The sequence below is a fragment of the Anomaloglossus baeobatrachus genome, chromosome 5 (assembly GCF_048569485.1).
Source record: "Anomaloglossus baeobatrachus isolate aAnoBae1 chromosome 5, aAnoBae1.hap1, whole genome shotgun sequence".
NCBI classification, from domain to species: Eukaryota; Metazoa; Chordata; class Amphibia; order Anura; family Aromobatidae; genus Anomaloglossus; species Anomaloglossus baeobatrachus.
In genome coordinates this window covers 378385466-378405565 of record NC_134357.1, presented here as the reverse complement: position 1 = coordinate 378405565, position 20100 = coordinate 378385466, and the positions used below count along the sequence as shown (strand labels likewise).

At 49.6% G+C, this 20100-nt stretch overlaps 1 protein-coding gene across 1 annotated transcript in view; it reads left to right on the top strand.

Moving 5' to 3' along the window:
• EIF6 (eukaryotic translation initiation factor 6) overlaps window positions 1-20100 on the top strand; it is a 60522-nt gene that overhangs the window by 28215 nt on the left and 12207 nt on the right. The window contains exon 4 of the mRNA XM_075347633.1: window positions 15938-16113. Within this exon, the coding sequence (XP_075203748.1) occupies window positions 15938-16113 (176 nt within the window). The remainder of the gene's footprint in view (window positions 1-15937; window positions 16114-20100) is intronic.

The following is a 20100-nucleotide window of genomic DNA, read 5'->3' as shown; positions in this document are numbered from 1 at the left end:
CTCCCAAAGCGACCTCCTCATGACTTTCGGCCTCCTCAAACCGCATCCTCGGTCGGTGGCAGGCTCTCCCGCTTTTGCGACGCCTGGCTGCCACAGGTAAAAGACCGATGGGTGAGAGACATTCTATCTCAAGGTTACAGGATAGAGTTCAGCTCTCGTCCTCCGACTCGTTTCTTGAGAATATCTCCGCCCCCCGAGAGAGCCGATGCTCTTCTGCAGGCGGTGTGCACTCTGAAGGCGGAAGGAGTGGTGATCCCTGTTCCTCTTCAGCAACGGGGTCACGGTTTTTACTCCAACTTGTTCGTGGTGCCAAAAAAGGACGGATCCTTCCGTCCTGTTCTGGACCTAAAATTGCTCAACAAGCATGTGAAAACCAGGCGGTTCCGGATGGAATCGCTCCGCTCCGTCATCGCCTCAATGTCCCAAGGAGATTTCCTGGCATCAATCGACATCAAAGATGCTTATCTCCACGTACCGATTGCACCAGAGCATCAGCGCTTCCTGCGTTTCGCCATAGGGGACGAACACCTTCAGTTTGTGGCACTGCCTTTTGGCCTGGCGACAGCCCCACGGGTCTTCACCAAGGTTATGGCGACAGTGGTGGCAATCCTACACTCTCAGGGACACTCGGTGATCCCTTACTTAGACGATCTGCTTGTCAAGGCACCCTCTCAAGGGGCATGCCAACACAGCCTGAACATTGCTCTGGAGACTCTCCAGAGTTTCGGGTGGATCATCAATTTTCCAAAGTCAAATCTGACACCGGCCCAATCACTGACATATCTTGGCATGGAGTTTCATACTCTCTCAGCGGTAGTGAAGCTTCCGCTGAACAAACAGCGTTCACTACAGACAGGGGTGCAATCTCTCCTTCAAGGCCAGTCACACCCCCTGAGGCGCCTCATGCACTTCCTAGGGAAGATGGTAGCAGCAATGGAGGCAGTTCCTTTTGCGCAGTTTCATCTGCGCCCACTTCAATGGGACATTCTCCGCAAATGGGACAGGAAGTCGACGTCCCTCGACAGGAACGTCTCCCTTTCGCGGGCAGCCAAGGCTTCCCTTCAGTGGTGGCTTCTCCCCACTTCTCTGTCGAAGGGGAAATCCTTCCTGCCCCCATCCTGGGCGGTGGTCACGACGGACGCGAGCCTGTCAGGGTGGGGAGCGGTCTTTCTCCACCACAGGTCTCAGGGTACTTGGACTCAGACAGAGTCCTCCCTTCAGATCAATGTTCTGGAGATAAGGGCAGTGTATCTTGCCCTAAAGGCGTTCCAGCCGTGGCTGGAAGGCAAACAGATCTGAATTCAGTCGGACAACTCCACAGCGGTGGCATACATCAACCACCAAGGCGGGACACGCAGTCGGCAAGCCTTCCAGGAAGTCCGGCGGATTCTACTGTGGGTGGAAGCCACAGCCTCCACCATATCCGCAGTTCACATCCCGGGCGTAGAAAACTGGGAAGCAGACTTTCTCAGTCGCCAGGGCATGGACGCAGGGGAATGGTCCCTTCACCCGGACGTGTTTCAGGAGATCTGTTGCCGCTGGGGCATGCCGGACGTCGACCTAATGGCGTCCCGGCACAACAACAAGGTCCCGACATTCATGGCACGGTCTCAAGATCACAGAGCTCTGGCGGCAGACGCCTTAGTTCAGGATTGGTCGCAGTTTCAACTCCCTTATGTGTTTCCTCCTCTGGCACTGTTGCCCAGAGTGTTACGCAAGATCAGGGCCGACTGCCGCCGCGCCATCCTCGTCGCTCCAGACTGGCCGAGGAGGTCGTGGTACCCGGATCTGTGGCATCTCACGGTCGGCCAACCGTGGGCACTACCAGACCGACCAGACTTGCTGTCTCAAGGGCCGTTTTTCCATCTGAATTCTGCGGCCCTCAACCTGACTGTGTGGCCATTGAGTCCTGGATCCTAGCGTCTTCAGGGTTATCTCAAGAGGTCATTGCCACTATGAGACAGGCTAGGAAACCAACGTCCGCCAAGATCTACCACAGGACGTGGAAGATATTCCTGTCGTGGTGCTCTACTCAGGGGTTTTCTCCCTGGCCATTTGCCTTGCCCACTTTTCTGTCCTTCCTTCAATCCGGATTGGAAAAGGGTTTGTCGCTCGGCTCTCTTAAGGGACAAGTCTCTGCGCTCTCTGTGTTTTTTCAGAGGCGCCTAGCCAGACTTCCACAGGTACGCACGTTCCTGCAGGGGGTTTGTCACATCGTCCCTCCTTACAAGCGTCCGTTAGAACCCTGGGATCTGAACAGGGTGCTGATGGCTCTTCAGAAACCACCGTTCGAGCCAATGAGGGATATTTCTCTCTCACGCCTTTCGCAGAAAGTGGTCTTCCTAGTAGCAGTCACATCACTTCGGAGAGTGTCTGAGCTAGCAGCGCTGTCATGCAAAGCCCCTTTCCTGGTGTTTCACCAGGACAAGGTGGTTCTGCGTCCGGTTCCGGAATTTCTACCTAAGGTGGTATCCCCCTTTCATCTCAATCAGGATATCTCCTTACCCTCTTTTTGTCCTCATCCAGTTCACCAATGTGAAAAGGATTTGCACTTGTTAGATCTGGTGAGAGCACTCAGATTCTACATTTCTCGTACGGCGCCCCTGCGCCGCTCGGATGCACTCTTTGTCCTTGTCGCTGGCCAGCGTAAAGGGTCACAGGCTTCCAAATCAACCCTGGCTCGGTGGATCAAGGAACCAATTCTCGAAGCTTATCGTTCCTCGGGGCTTCCGGTTCCCTCAGGGCTGAAGGCCCATTCTACCAGGGCCGTGGGGGCGTCCTGGGCCTTGCGGCACCAGGCTACGGCTCAGCAGGTGTGTCAGGCGGCTACCTGGTCGAGCCTGCACACTTTCGCGAAACACTATCAGGTGCATACCTATGCTTCGGCAGATGCCAGCCTAGGTAGACGAGTCCTTCAGGCGGCGGTTGCCCACCTGTAGGACGGAGCCGTTTACGGCTCTATTATGAGGTATTATTTACCCACCCAGGGACTGCTTTTGGACGTCCCAATTGTCTGGGTCTCCCAATGGAGCGACAAAGAAGAAGGGAATTTTGTTTACTTACCGTAAATTCCTTTTCTTCTAGCTCCAATTGGGAGACCCAGCACCCGCCCCTGTTCCCTTCGGGCTGTTATTCTTTGTGTACACATGTTGTTCATGTTGAACGGTTTCAGTTCTCCGATATTCCTTCGGATTGAATTTACTTTAAACCAATTTATAATTTTTTCCTCCTTCTTGCTTTTGCACCAAAACTGAGGAGCCCGTGATGCACGGGGGGTGTATAGGCAGAAGGGGAGGGGCTTTACACTTTTAGTGTAATACTTTGTGTGGCCTCCGGAGGCATAAGCTATACACCCCAATTGTCTGGGTCTCCCAATTGGAGCTAGAAGAAAAGGAATTTACGGTAAGTAAACAAAATTCCCTTCTTTTCGCACTATAAGACGCACTGTTATGGGGGTATTGTCCCCAAATTCTCTACTAAGGTACTCCATCCTGGTAATGATCCTCCTGCCTTGTATATGACCCTCCTGCCTTGTGTGTGTGTGTGTATAATATATATATACAGTTAGGTCCAGAAATATTTGGACAGTGACACAAGTTTTGTTATTTTAGCTGTACAAAAACATGTTCAGAGATACAATTATATATATAATATGGGCTGAAAGTGCACACTCCCAGCTGCAATATGAGAGTTTTCACATCCAAATCGGAGAAAGGGTTTAGGAATCATAGCTCTGTAATGCATAGCCTCCTCTTTTTCAAGGGACCAAAAGTAATTGGACAAGGGACTCTAAGGGCTGCAATTAACTCTGAAGGTGTCTCCCTCGTTAACATGTAATCAATGAAGTAGTTAAAAGGTCTGGGATTGATTACAGGTGTGTGGTTTTGAATTTGGAAGCTGTTGCTGTGACCAGACAACATGCGGTCTAAGGAACTCTCAATTGAGGTGAAGCAGAACATCCTGTGGCTGAAAAAAAAGAATAAATCCATCAGAGAGATAGCAGACATGCTTGGAGTAGCAAAATCAACATTCGGGTACATTCTGAGAAAAAAGGAATTGACTGGTGAGCTTGGGAACTCAAAAAGGCCTGGGCGTCCACGGATGACAACAGTGGTGGATGATCGCCGCATACTTTCTTTGGTGAAGAAGAACCCGTTCACAACATCAACTGAAGTCCAGAACACTCTCAGTGAAGTAGGTGTATCTGTCTCTAAGTCAACAGTAAAGAGAAGACTCCATGAAAGTAAATACAAAGGGTTCACATCTAGATGCAAACCATTCATCAATTCCAAAAATAGACAGGCCAGAGTTAAATTTGCTGAAAAACACCTCATGAAGCCAGCTCAGTTCTGGAAAAGTATTCTATGGACAGATGAGACATAGATCAACCTGTACCAGAATGATGGGAAGAAAAAAGTTTGGAGAAGAAAGGGAACGGCACATGATCCAAGGCACACCACATCCTCTGTAAAACATTGTGGAGGCAATGTGATGGCATGGGCATGCATGGCTTTCAATGGCACTGGGTCACTTGTGTTTATTGATGACATAACAGCAGACAAGAGTAGCCGGATGAATTCTGAAGTGTACCGGGATATACTTTCACCCCAGATTCAGCCAAATGCCGCAAAGTTGATCGGACGGCGCTTCATAGTACAGATGGAAAATGACCCCAAGCATACAGCCAAAGCTACCCAGGAGTTCATGAGTGCAAAAAAGTGGAACATTCTGCAATGGCCAAGTCAATCACCAGATCTTAACCCAATTGAGCATGCATTTCACTTGCTCAAATCCAGACTTTTTAAGACGGAAAGACCAACAAACAAGCAAGACCTGAAGGCTGCGGCTGTAAAGGCCTGGCAAAGCATTAAGAAGGAGGAAACCCAGCGTTTGGTGATGTCCATGGGTTCCAGACTTAAGGCAGTGATTGCCTCCAAAGGATTCGCAACAAAATATTGAAAATAAAAATATTTTGTTTGGGTTTGGTTTATTTGTCCAATTACTTTTGACCTCCTAAAATGTGGAGTGTTTGTAAAGAAATGTGTACAATTCCTACAATTTCTATCAGATATTTTTGTTCAAACCTTCAAATTAAACGTTACAATCTGCACTTGAATTCTGTTGTAGAGGTTTCATTTCAAATCCAATGTGGTGGCATGCAGAGCCCAACTCGCGAAAATTGTGTCACTGTCCAAATATTTCTGGACCTAACTGTGTATGTGTATGTGTATATGTATGTGTGTGTATATGTGTATATATATATATATATGTATATATATATATATAATATAAATTATAATGTCCCTCATCCTGGTGTAGCCCCCATTCTGCTATATACTGCCAATCCTGATATGTGCTCCCATCCTGCTGTTTACCCCATCCTGGAATATGGCCGCTTTTTGCTATATACCCCATCCTGGTGTGTAGCCGCATCCTGTGGCACACAAGAAAATAAACGTTCATACTCTCCTTTCCTCGCTCCTTGGCAGCATTGCTCCTCCTCCCATTTGTGCCAGCAGCAGCACCGCTGACCTATGTGGAGCCGTCCACGATCCCTGCAGCATCACTCGTCCTCCTGTCTGTGCTGGCCGCAGCTGTGTATGCACACGTGCGCACAGCGATGATGTCATCGCTGTGCGCACCGCTAGTCTCCACACACAGCCTCGGCCGGCAGACTGGAGAATGAGCCATGCTGCAGGGATCGTGGCCGGTAAGTATACTGATTCACTGCCCCCCGCGCTGATGACGATACATGGGGGGCAGTGAATACAGCTGCAAATGATCAATCCAGGCTGTAGTTGCCAGGGGTGATCATGCGGGCCGGCTCTTTACTATGCGCGCACCCCCTGCCCATCATCCTGCCCACCTGTCAGCGCCGTTTTCACCGCTGAGAGATGATGGGGGGAGGATGGGCGCGCATATGAAATGAGCGGGCCCATGCGGTCACGGCAGGCGCTGCTGCAGCCTGCTTGTGCTGCCGATGACCCGCTCCACCGCAGCACCCTCATTTCCCCGCAGGCCTACATTCAGACTATAAGACGCACCCCCCAGTTACCCCAACATTTGGGTGGGGAAAAGTGTGTCTTATAGTCTGAAACATACGGTATATTCACAGGTTTTGATTTTGCTACGTTTTTTGCTGTTTTTCTATGCCGATTAAAAACTCATTTTTACAGTACCCGCAAAAGCTATGCAGTTTCAGAAATCATGCACACAGCTGTTTTGTTTTTTTTTTTTTTTTCCCTCATTAAATTGAAAAATTGCTGCATTGTTGAAAACTTCAGCATGTCATCTCTTCCAGTCCAGCATTTTTTCATCCATAGAATACAATGATTAAGTGAAAAAATGTTGCCGTCCATTTTTGCAGCGTTTTAGCTAAAAACAATGCAGTCACAGAAGGGTGTGAAACCCTTTTGTTGTTGTGATTTTCCCAAGTATAAAACATAACGTCTTAATATACTCGCATGAGCATGGATATTAGTTTGCTTCTCCTGACTCCAAGTACATTTTAATTAAATTATTGATATATGTTAAAGTAACCAATGCCCAACTAAGGAATTGGGTATACAATGCCCTACCAAAGTATGTGGTAAAAAAAAAATGCCCTACCCATTAAACGTCCCGCTGCAGATTTTACGTTCGCAATTGTGCATTTTTTTCATGAACTCCTGTAACCTGAGTTTGTGGCTGCACTTCATTTATGAATTCAGCTTGTTTTGTTCAGAATAATCACTATATTGTTTCAGACACAAAAATTATTTCACCTAGTTATTTTAATAAAATGTCCCTTTTTTCAAAAATGTTTTAAGGTACGTAGCCATGATCAGGGTTATGTGGCGTTCTGGACTAGGCATTTTTTTCGCGCAGGAGACTCATGCATCTCCACTCGTAAAATTGACATGCTGCAGCAGGTCCATATATGCAGCGTTAAAAAAAAAAAAAAAAGCACAGTGGATGTGAGATTTATATTAATCCCATCCACTGTGATTGTTCTGTACTATGCAGCAATAATACGTGTGCCCAAAGCGTATCTAATCCTGATCGTGGTCACGTAACCTAATGGTTTCACCTACATCTTACATTAGTGGCCTAACACCTTGTATTGATCATGCTTGCAAGGTGGACACAAATCTGCATTTCTTTGTCGCTCCATTGGGAGACCCAGACAATTGGGGTGTATAGCTTCTGCCTCTGGAGGCCACACATAGTATTACACTTTTAAAAAAGTGTAACCCCTCCCCTCTGCCTATACACCCTCCCATGGATCACGGGCTCCTCAGTTCTATGCTTTGTGTGGAAGGAGGCACACATCCACTCATGCATTCTCATACATAGTTATGTCGGATGGAAGAAAAGAGGACCCCGATGGAGTCCCCGGCATGTTCCCTTCTCACCCCACTATGTCGGCGGTGTTGTTAAGGTTGAGGTACCCATTGCGGGTACAGAGGCTGGAGCCACATGCCGTCTCCTTCACCATCCCTTATGCGGCTCTGGGAGAAGTGGGATCCTAAGCGGTCATCCATGAGCTGGGACCGTGCTCCATCCGCAGCCCCTGGGGAACCTGCCGGACCGGAGCTTCTTCACCCCCAGGGACCGGGCCCTGCAACTGGAAGGTACTCTGTGTCCCCATGTGGGGACTGTACAGAGAGGGTCGCACCTTATCCCCGGAAGCCGCGGTTGTCCCGTCCGTTGTCTTTTCGGCGGACTTCCGCGCCGACCGTGCCTGCTTGTCGGGCACGGCCTTAAATATAGTCCCCGGCTTCGCCGCGGCCTAGTCGCGAAAAATCCCGCCCCCGAGCCTGCCTGTCAGGGGTTAGGGCGGGATTGCCGACATGACGTTCGGCTTTGAGGGCTGGAGCATCTTGCATGTTTCCCTCCCCCCTCATTGACCACTGTGGGGACTCCAGATTCCCGCTCTTTGCTAGTGCCGCCCCCCCCCCTCCCTGAGAGCTCCGGCTGCCATTTTTTAGCATTCTGCCGGTGGATGCTACTCAGCAGCAAAGCTCTGCAGCTCCGGGGGATCCACGACAGGGAATCTGGAGGACACACTCCGCTCGTTAGCGGTTGGTAAGCCACACCGGTCACGGTGCTGGTCCCCCTAGGGCGCCTAGATAGATATTATATATATATATATATATATATATATATATATATAAATATATATATATATATATATAAATATAATATCTCTATCTCTATCTCTATCTCTATCTCTATCTCTATCTCTGTCTCTGTCTCTGTCTCTGTCTCTGTCTCTGTCTCTGTCTCTGTCTCTGTCTCTGTCTCTGTCTCTGTCTCTGTCTCTGTCTCTGTCTCTGTCTCTGTCTCTGTCTCTGTCTCTGTCTCTGTCTCTGTCTCTGTCTCCCCTTTTCCTATATACCCTCAGTGGTCACTCTCCTAAGAGACAACAGCATGTTGTCCACAAGGAGCAAAGCTACTAAGGCACAGATTTTTTTCGCGGCCTGTACCTCTTGTGGGGCTATGTTGCCTGCGGGATCCACCTACCCTCACTGTGATCAATGCTCGACTCCTGCCACGCTTGCTCAGCCGGAGCCTAGGGCACTTGTGGGCCCCTCGGCTCATGTAGATCCCCCTGCTCCCACTGAACAGGCTGCAGGGACAGAGTCACCGTCGTTGGCCTCTTTCGCTGAGAAACTCTGTCACTTTCTCAGTCCATTGCACAGTCTATGGACAAATGGTCATCTAAGCTCCTTGAAGCTTTGCAGTCCAGACCCGGGCCCTTCACAGGCCCCGGCCCCTGTTAGTCTGTCGCCTCCAGGCCCTTCTCGGTCCGCGCCGCAGCGCGCTCCCAGTATAGCCCCTAGGCCCCAGGCGGAGGACTCCTGCCCGGACCGCAGCCCCAGACCGGCTAAGCGGCCTCGCTGGGACTCTTCCCCGGCCTCCTCACGCTGCTCTGGATCCCAGCTTGAGGACTCTCAGGACGACGAGGCGGACGTGGGAGCTCAGGGCTCTGACCCTGACTTCGCCCTTAACCTTGATACCCCTGAGGGGGACGCCTTAGTAAATGATCTTATCTCGTCCATCAACCAGGTGTTGGATCTCACACCACCGTCGCCTCCTGCAGAGGAGTCTGCTTCTCAGCAGGAGAAACACCAATTCCGTTTCCCCAAACGTACGCGCAATACGTTTTTTGATCACTCTAACTTCAGGGACGCTGTCCAGAAGCCCAGAGCGGTTCCGGACAAGCGCTTTGCTAAACGGCACACTGACACGCGTTATCCCTTTCCACCTGAAGTCGTTAAGGGCTGGGCACATTCTCCCAAGGTGGATCCTCCAGTCTCTAGATTGGCTGCTAGGTCCGTTGTGTCTGTTGCCGATGGCTCATCCCTGAAGGATGCCACTGACAGACAGCTTTTGGTGAAGTCTATTTATGAGGCCACGGGCGCGTCTTTCGCCCCGGCCTTTGTGGCCGTGTGGGCTCTCCAAGCAATCTCGGCATGTCTGACTGAGATTAATGCTGTCACGCGGAATTCTGCTCCACATGTTTCTTCCTTGACCTCTCAGGCATCAGTCTTTTCGTCCTACGCCATGAACGCCGTCCTGGACTCCGCTAGCCGTACGGCTGTAGCATCCGCTAACTCCGTGGCAGTCCACAGGGCCATGTGGCTGCGCGAATGGAAAGCAGACTCTGCTTCCAAAAGGTTCTTAACTGGTTTGCCTTTTTCTGGCGACCGTTTGTTTGGCGAACGGTTGGATGAGATTATTAAGGAATCCTCGGGAAAGGACTCCTCCTTACCCCAGTCCAAACCTAAGAGACCTCAGCAGAGAAAAATCCAATCGAGGTTTCGGTCCTTTCGTCCCTCCGCCAAGTCCCAATCCTCTTCGACCAACCGGCCGGAGAAAGGCCAGAGGAACTCCTATGCGTGGCGGTCCAAGTCACGCCCCCAAAAGGCCGCAGGAGGCACTGCCTCCAAGACGGCCTCCTCATGACTCTCGGCCTCATCTAGCCACATCCTCGGTCGGTGGCAGGCTCTCCCGCTTTGGCGACGCCTGGTGGCCACACGTTCAAGACCGATGGGTGAGAGACATTCTGTCTCATGGTTACAGGATAGAGTTCAGCTCTCGACCTACGGCTCGTTTCTTCAGAACCTCCCCACCCGCCGCGCAGGCCGACGCACTTTTTCAGGCAGTGGACGCTCTGAAGACAGAAGGAGTTGTGATTCCCGTTCCCCTTCAGGAACGTGGTCGCGGTTTTTACTCCAACTTGTTCGTGGTGCCAAAAAAGGACGGGTCATTCCGTCCCGTTCTGGACCTCAAGCTGCTCAACAGACATGTGAGAACCAGACGATTTCGGATGGAATCTCTCCGCTCGGTCATCGCCTCGATGTCACAAGGAGACTTCCTAGCATCGATCGACATCAAGGATGCTTATCTCCATGTGCCGATCGCACCCGAACATCAACGTTTCCTGCGTTTCGCCATCGGGGACGAACACCTCCAGTTCGTGGCATTGCCTTTCGGCCTGGCGACAGCCCCACGGGTTTTCACCAAAGTCATGGCATCCGTCGTGGCGGTCCTGCACTCTCAGGGCCACTCAGTGATCCCCTTCTTGGACGATCTCCTAGTCAGGGCCCCTTCTCGGGTGGCGTGTCAACAAAGTCTTACCGTCACTCTGGAGACTCTCCAGCAGTTCGGGTGGATCATCAATTTCCCGAAATCCAAGTTGACGCCGACCCAATCACTGACTTACCTCGGGATGGAGTTTCATACCCAGCCAGCGTTAGTCAAGCTACCGCGGGACAAACAGCTTTCTCTGCAAGTGGGGGTGCAATCACTTCTTCGGAGTCAGTCACACCCCTTAAGGCGCCTCATGCACTTCCTGGGGAAGATGGTGGCAGCTATGGAAGCAGTGCCGTTCGCGCAATTCCATCTACGGCCACTCCAATGGGACATTCTTCACAAATGGGACAAGAGTTCGGCTTCCCTCGACAAGAACATCTCTCTTTCCCTTGCAACCAAAACATCACTTCAGTGGTGGCTCCTACCCACATCTCTGTCTCGGGGAAAATCCTTCCTACCTCCCACCTGGGCCGTGGTCACCACAGACGCGAGCCTGTCAGGTTGGGGAGCGGTTTTTCTCCACCACAGGGCTCAAGGGACCTGGAATCCAATAGAATCGTCCCTTCAGATCAATATCCTGGAGATAAGGGCAGTATATCTAGCCCTATTGGCTTTCCATCGGTGGCTGGAGGGCAGGCAGATCCGAATACAGTCGGACAACGCCACTGCCGTCGCGTACATCAACCACCAAGGCAGCACTCGCAGTCGTCAAGCCTTCCAGGAAGTCCGCCGAATTCTGCAGTGGGTGGAAGACACAGGCTCCACCATCTCCGCAGTTCACATCCCGGGCGTAGAAAACTGGGAAGCAGATTTTCTCAGTCGTCAGGGCATGGACGCGGGGGAATGGTATCTTCACCCAGACGTGTTTCGAGAGATCTGTCGCCGCTGGGGAACGCCGGACGTCGACCTCATGGCGTCACGACACAACAACAAGGTCCCGGCCTTCATGGCTCGGTCTCAGGATCACAGAGCTCTGGCAGCGGACGCCTTGGTCCAGGATTGGTCGCAGTTTCGACTGCCATACGTGTTTCCCCCTCTGGCGATGCTGCCCAGGGTACTACGCAAGATCCGGTCCGAATGCCGTCGCGCCATTCTCGTCGCTCCAGACTGGCCGAGGCGGTCGTGGTATCCGGATCTGTGGCATCTCGCGGTGGGTCAACCGTGGGCACTTCCAGACCGCCCAGACTTGCTGTCACAAGGCCCATTTTTCCATCTGAATTCTGTGGCCCTCAACCTGACTGTGTGGCCATTGAGTCCTGGCTCCTAGCGTCTTCAGGGTTATCTCAGGATGTCATTGCCACCATGAGACAAGCCAGGAAGCCAACGTCCGCCAAGATCTATTACAGGTCTTGGCAAATCTTCTTATCCTGTTCTCTGATAACGGTTTTCCTCCATGGCCGTTTGCCTTACCCACATTCCTTTCATTTCTACAATCTGGAATGGGCAAGGGTTTGTCCCTCGGCTCTCTCAAGGGCCACGTTTCGGCGCTCTCCGTGTTTTTTCAAAAGCGTCTAGCCAGGCTTCCGCAGGTCCGCACGTTCCTGCAGGGGGTTTGCCACATGGTTCCACCTTACAAACGTCCGTTGGAACCTTGGGATCTTAACAGGGTCCTGACGGCTCTTCAAAAGTCGCCTTTTGAGCCGCTGCGGGATGTCTCTCTCTCCCGTCTTTCGCAGAAGGTGGCCTTCCTGGTGGCAGTCACATCACTTCGGAGAGTGTCTGAGCTTGCAGCGCTGTCATGCAAAGCTCCCTTCCTGGTTTTTCACCAGGATAAGGTGGTTCTGCGTCCTGTCCCGGAATTTCTCCCTAAGGTGGTATCCCCTTTTCATCTAAATCAGGATATCTCCTTGCCTTCCTTTTTGCCCTAATCCAATTCACCAGTGTGAAAAGGATTTGCACTCTTTGGATCTAGTGAGAGCACTCCGGCTCTACGTGTCTCGCACGGCTCCCCTGCGCCGTTCAGACGCGCTCTTTGTCCTTGTCGCTGGCCAGCGCAAGGGCTCTCAGGCCTCCAAGTCAACCTTGGCTCGGTGGATCAAGGAACAGATTCTCGAGGCCTACCGTACTTCTGGGCTTCCGCTCCCTTCAGGGTTGAAAGCCCATTCTACCAGAGCCGTAGGTGCGTCCTGGGCATTGCGGCACCGGGCGACGGCTCAGCAGGTGTGTCAGGCAGCTACGTGGTCTAGTCTGCACACTTTCACGAAGCACTATCAAGTGCATACCTATGCTTCGGCAGACGCCAGTCTAGGTAGGCGAGTCCTTCAGGCGGCGGTTGCCCACCTGTAAGAGGGGGCCGATTTTGGCTTTTTCTATTGAGGTATTGTTTTTTACCCACCCAGGGACTGCTCTTGGACGTCCCAATTGTCTGGGCCTCCCAATGGAGCGACAAAGAAAAAGGGAATTTTGTTTACTTACCGTAAATTCCTTTTCTTCTAGCTCCTATTGGGAGACCTAGCACCCACCCCTGTGCCCTTCGGGCTGGTTGTTCTTTTGTGTACACATGTTGTTGATGTTGATTTGTTTTTTTGGTTCATGGTCTTCAGTTCTCCGAACATTCTTCGGATTGAATTTACCCTAGACCAATTTTATAAGTTTTCTCCTTCCTGCTTTTGCACCAAAACTGAGGAGCCTGTGATCCACGGGAGGGTGTATAGGCAGAGGGGAGGGGTTACACTTTTTTAAAAGTGTAATACTTTGTGTGGCCTCCAGAGGCAGAAGCTATACACCCCAATTGTCTGGGTCTCCCAATAGGAGCTAGAAGAAAAGGAATTTACGGTAAGTAAACAAAATTCCCTTTTTTGGCTGCCTACAGATTTTTTTATTTTCTGTTAAACAATCAGGTTTTGGCTGCTAAACAAAGCAGCAAAAATGCAATGTGTGAACATAGCCTAAGTCTGTATAAAATCTAAAGGGTTTTTTGGGACTGTAACATTGATGACCTCCAATGATCCAATATGGAAGTCCTTTCCAAAGGATATACCATCAGTACTATAGTCCTAGAATAAACACTACATGGGTTAAAGGGAACCGGTCATATCAAAAATCTCTATTAGGTTATATGCGCACGCTGCAGTTTTTGTTGCTTTTTTTTTTTTTTTTTTTTTTTTTTTTTTGGTGAAGTTTTGTTGTCAGCAAGTTCTGACTTTTGACTTTCCAGCAAAGTCTATAAGAAATCAATTTGCTGTGCGCATGTTGCGTTTTTTTTTTTTTTTTTTTTTTTTTTTTTAGATCTCCGGCTTTCAGTCATAGAAGTGCGACCGGTACACCTTCAGTCACTGCTCTGTACATATCTGACAGCTGGCTCAGCAGTGCATCAGTTCAGAGATTGCTGTCAGTCAGTACATCGCTCAATGTATGCTGGGTGGTGACTTAAAGCCGGAGTCTACTGTGAATGGAAAAAGAAGCTAATTTCTTCTCAGTAGCTGGAATTTCATTGCAGTAGCCTCACAGCTTTATAACGCTACTATCCTGAAGATTAACCCTTACTGTGTAGGTTAATAGTGTTGTTTCTAAGTGTTTCCGAGGCTGAGTAGTAAATTCCGCAATCACATTATCGCACACGGTCACCATTCCCCTGTGTTCCCTGGAACCTGGGTGGTCATGACTTCTTGACTTCTTGTCTGCAATTTCCATACTTGTGGTCATGTACTGAGTGGATTTTCCTCCCCTGTTCTCAGTGTTCTATTGAGAGAAGGCCAGGACAATCTAGTCGGCATGTTACCGCAAGTATGGAAATTGCGTACAGGCACTCAGACAGGAAACATGGGAATCGTGACGGTGTGTCCCATAATGTGACTGAAGACTTTACTTCTCAGCCTGGAGACCACTTTTATGCTATGTGCCCACGCTGCGGAAAGTGCGCGGAATTTGCCACGGATTTTTCGTGGAAATTCCGCGGATTTTTCAGAAATCTGCAGCACAGCTACTCCCCAGCCATTTCTATGGCATTTGGGAACTGCTGTGCCCACGCTGCAGATTTTTCCACAGCGGAAATAATGCGGATTTCCCTGCGGAAAAATCAGCAGCATGTCAATTATTCCTGCGGATTTCTCCGCAGGGTCCCATATACTTACCTGCCTCACCGGAGTCACTTTCTCCGTCCGGTGTACAGGAGCGCGGTGAATCCAGGTACAGGAAGGAAGAGGTGGGCGGGGCCTGCACGAGCTCCAGTCATGTGACAGCCGGAGCTAGTTTAGGCCCGCCCACCTTCTCCTGCAGACGCTGACAGAGTGACCCGGCTGCCGGAAGCGAGGTGCTGCGTGATGGAGGTAAGTATGAACTCCCCCGATCACTGCAGCACTTGTTCTGCATTGAGGATGCAGTGCCGAAGCCATGGTACTGTATCCTCAATGCAGAAAGCCCGCACCATATCCGCAGGACACTGTCCCCGTGGGCACATAGCCTTAAAGTACATTAAAAAAGAAAACCCAAAGTACTTATCAGGGCTGTGGAGTCGGTAAGCCAAACCTTCGACTCCGACTCCTCAAATTCTCTTGCACCGACTCCGACTCCAGCTCCGACTCCGACTCCGGCTCCGACTCAGACTCCTACATATATTGCTTATAGTTAGGTGAAAAATTTATTGTAGTACATGAATATGTGTATGTGAACATCAGACATTTAATAATTTTTATGATACAATAATCAAGATATTTGGATAGAACATAAAATATATTTATTGGAATACAACTTTACAACACAAAAAAACTGTAATAAATTGTAAATAAGTAATACACTATGTAATATACAGTAGATTACATATATATCTTGTGTGTGTGTATATACACTGTATATATATATATATATATATATATATATATATATATATATTACATATTTACAATTTATTAGTTTTTTGTGTTCTAAAGTTGTATTCCAATAAATATTTTATGTTCTATCCAAATATCTTGATTATTGTATCATAAAAACAATTAAATGTCTGATGTTCACATTGTACTACAATAAATTTTTCACTTAAATATAAGCATTATACTAAATGTTATTATTTAGTAAAATATTCAGCACATTCTGCATTGCACTCCTGTCCCCAATTTATTATATATTTTAGGAGTCGGAGTCGGTGCATTTTATACCGACTCCGACTCCGACTCCACCAAAATGAGCTCCGACTCCGACTCCGACTCCACGACTCCGACTCCGACTCCACAGCCCTGGTACTTATGCAGCTAGGAAGGCAAAACAATTTCTGGTAAGGACCCTCACTGTAACGCAATATTAGTCTGATTTTTTTATTAGCTGAATTAAAGGAATATAAAGTTGTGATCTAAATACTAAACAGAGTATTTTGTTTTTTAGCTTTGATTTTCTGTTTACTGTGCATTCCTATTTTTTGTAGGAAACCGAAATGGCCTTCTTGTACCAAACAACACAACAGATCAAGAGCTCCAGCACATCAGAAACAGCTTACCGGACTCTGTGCGAATCCAGAGAGTCGAGGAGCGACTCTCAGCTTTAGGAAATGTCATGGCTTGTAATGACTATGTAGCCCTTGTGCACCCTGATCTTGACCGGGTGCGTCCCTTTATTTTTTTATTTTTCTTTTAACCTTTATTTAAATTAGACATTTCTTGAAATTTGCTTGGTTAGAGTATGTCACGTTCTTTCATTCTTGGTGAGTCTGGCTGCCTTAAAGGGAATCTGTCACCTGGTTTTTAACACCTAATCTAAGAGCAACATAACAATAGGCACAAGGATCCTGATTCCAGCGACATGTCACTTACTGGGCAGTTCAGTGTAGTTTTGCTAAAATCACTATTTAATCAGCAGTAGATTATCATTACAGGACTACTTTGCATTGTGTCAGGTAGTCCAGCATATTCATGAGTTCAGTATAACTGCTAGATCTTACATAGTTACATAGGTTGAAAAAAGACCTAGGTCCAACTAGTTCAACCTTCCTGCACCACTTATACTGTTAGGGTGAACTCTTAATCAGAGGTCACGTGTTGCCTACTGCCTGGCCTAATTGGTGTGCATCGAGTGCATGCTTGAAAAATGAGATCAGACACAGTCGGATAGTCATCTTTCCTCGATCGAGGGCGGCTCAGAACTGAGAGATTTATTCAAGAACATGCCTTTATAAAAACTAGGAAAAGGGGCATGGTCAGTCCTACAGTGGACATATTTGGATGTGTCCATTGGTCAGTGGGTTGAACAATGCGTTAGTCCATGAGCTGATTGGTGGGCATCATCGTAGGCGGGTCTCTGACGTCAGTGGACGGATCCATGGTAATGCTAATGGGAGGGACGTCATCTGGTGGATCCATACTGATGGGATGGTCTATGATGTCATCGGTGGCCATCTTAGTTATATTTGAAAACCTGGCTCATGTAAGGCAAATTGACACATTTCCCACAATCCCCTGTCAAGAGGTTAAGTATTTGATCCAGTGGCTCTCCTCAACAATACATTTGTCATTAAATAATTTATAACTCACTATGTTGTATGCACTCAGGAAATCATCCAGCCCTTAACAGCCATTACTACCTCTTGTGGTAGGGCCTTCCACAGTCTGACTGCTCTAACTGTAATGAACCCTTTCCTATTTAGCTGCCGGAATAGCCTTTCTTTCACTTGCACTGAGTGTGCCCTGGTCCTTAGCTGCAGAGAAAAGATACATTTTATCAAAATTAGAGCAAAAAGCTTAGTAAGTGACACAATGCCAGAACCAGGGTCTCTGTCTGTACGTTATGTTGTTGTCAGATGGGGTAGCAAAAACCTGTTGACAGATTCCCTTTTAATGGGTTAGGACAGCTTCTCAGCTGTGTAAAGCCGTGATTTATGATTGTATAAATGCCATTGTGTTCTATGGCCTTTTAAAGGCAACCAGTAATGCTATTCGAACCTCAGTCAGCATCGTTCAGACACTGATTGTGTGGTTTGCCAGGTTTCTTTCACCAAAATGTTGCGGTGCTTTAGAGTAAGGCTATGTGCGCACATTGCGTTTTTCAGGTGCGTTTTTGGCCTCAAAACTGCATGACTTTGCTTCCCCAGCAAAGTCTATGAGTTTTCAATTTTGCTGTCCGCACACAACTGTTTTTTCTTTATCGTTCCTTTGGGAGACCCAGACCTTGGGTGTTTAGCTTCTGCCTCCGGAGGACACACAAAGTACTACACTTAAAAGTGTAGCTCCTCCCTCTGAGCTTATACACCCCCTGGTGAGCCAGTCCCAGCCAGTTTATCGCTTTGTGTTCAGGAGGCATACATCCACACATGCATTCTCATGATTTTTTTCTTTGGAAGAGATTGAAGAAGTGCGGGTCCACGTCTGGAACCCCGGCATGTCCCTTCTCACCCCACTGTGTCGGCGGTGTTGTAAGGTTGATTTCTAAGGCTGGAGCCTTACATGCCGTGCTCCTTCACCATCCCTCCTGGGCTCTGGCTTGAAGTGGGAGCCAGCACGGTCTCCGTGCCTGGCAGGAGACCGGTCTCCATCCACAGCCCCTTGAGGATTCTGCTGAACCGGAGCACTCGTCCCCCAGGGACCTGGCCCTGCGTCTCAGCAGCTAAGTACCTGAGACGTTTATGTGTTGGAGGTCCCTGTTCTTTATTGTATGGGGAGAGTATGCTGAATGTATTTATTTTGGCATTTCCGGCGGGTTCTCTAGCCTTCGCCCGAGAACCGCGCCGATGGTGCCTGCGCGTCGGCCTTGCCGCTTAAATTTAGGCCCCGGCTTTGCCGGAGGCCTAGTTTCTGGTAACTACCCTCGCATGTCACTCATGCAGAGGGACAGGCACGGCTCCTCCCGGCGGCCGTCCTGCTCAGGGGAGGGACACTCCCCATTGCTGGGGCGTGTCTCCTCCCCTGCAGGTCTCTATGGCCCTCTAGTTCCCGCTCTCCTACAGGAACGCCCCAAGTCCCTCCCCCTCTCTTTGCTCCGGCGGCCATTTTCTTAGGCAGAGTTCACTCTGCGCTGGGCCTTTCTGCACTCTGCATCCCTGCTGAGGTGCTGTGCATTGGGGGTCCGGGCTTCGGGATCTGGAGGGCACACACCGCTTCCAGCGGTGTGGTAAGCCACAGCCGGTCTCTGGTTGTGGACCTCTGTATATTCTCCCTGGGGTTCATTCTCTTGCAGAGCCCCCACTCCAGCAGCATGTCTCACACGAGGAGCAAGGCTCCAAAGCTTTATACTGTATGCGCTGCATGTAAGCTCCTGCTGCCTGAGCCGAGCACCTATCCACATTGTGATGTCTGCTCTAACTTGGCGGTGCCACAGCCTGGAGTCTCACCCCCAGTGGGCTCTCCGGCTGCCTCTGCACCTGTGGCTGAACCCCCGGCCTGGGTAGAGTCCTTTTCTAGGTCTATATCCCAGTCATTTGCTGAGTCCATGGGACTTTTGTCCAGGACTTTGATGAATATGCATCAGCCCTCCTCACAGGGTGCCTCTAATGCTCTTGCTAAGGGTTCTTTAGGATCCCTATCCTCTGACCTCCGTCCATCGGAGCTCATAGAGGATTCATCATCAGGTCCCAGACCCCGTCCTCCTAAGAGCAGGCGCAGGGTTTCCTCCCCCTCCTCCTCCCGCGGCTCTGATTCAAGAGCTGACTCGCAAGATGAGGAGGATGCCCTTACGGGGGGCTCGAAGGCTAACTCCATGTACCCCATCGATCTTTCCGAGGGTGACTCAGATCTTAGTGACTTGATTGCTTCTATTAATTCTGTACTGGATCTCAATCCGCCAGTATCAGAGGAGCAACCCTCTCTGGCAGAAAGGCACCAGTTTACCTCACCTAAGAGAGTAAAGAGTGTGTTCTTTAACCACTCCAGTTTTCAGACCGCTGTGACCAAACCCAGGGCCTGTCCTGACAAACGCTTTCCAAAGCGTGGTTCTGATGACCGTTTTCCCTTTCCACCTGAGGTGGTCAAGGAGTGGTCTCACTCTCCAAAGGTAGACCCCCCGGTGTCTAGGCTCTCAGCCCGGACCGTTGTGTCGGTGGCTGACGACACCTCACTTAAGGATTCCACTGACCGTCAGATTGACCTTCTGGCCAAATCTGTGTATGAAGCGGCGGGGGCCGCGTTTTCCCCGACTTTTGCAGCAGTGTGGGCTCTCAAAGCCATCTCTGCTTCTCTAGAGGAGATGCATTCCCTCACCAAGGAATCTATGCCTGAGATGGTCGCCTTCACTTCTCATGCTTCAGCTTTTTCATCTTATGCCATGTCTGCCATGCTAGAGGCTTCTCACCGCACTGCGGTGGCTTCGGCTAATTCCCTCGTTATCCGCAGGATCTTGTGGCTTCGAGAGTGGAAGGCAGATGCTTCTTCAAAGAAGTTCCTTGCTGGGCTCCCTTTTGCTGGTTCACGGCTGTTAGGTGAACAGCTGGATGAAATTATTAAGGAAGCTACTGGCGGGAAGAGTACTTCCATGCCACAAACCAAGACCAAGAAACCCGCCCAGGGTAGGAATCAGTCGAGGTTTCATTCCTTTCGTTCCTCCAACTGGTCGTCCTCTAAGCCCTCCGCCTCGTCCGCTAACTCAGCTAAGGACCAGAAATCC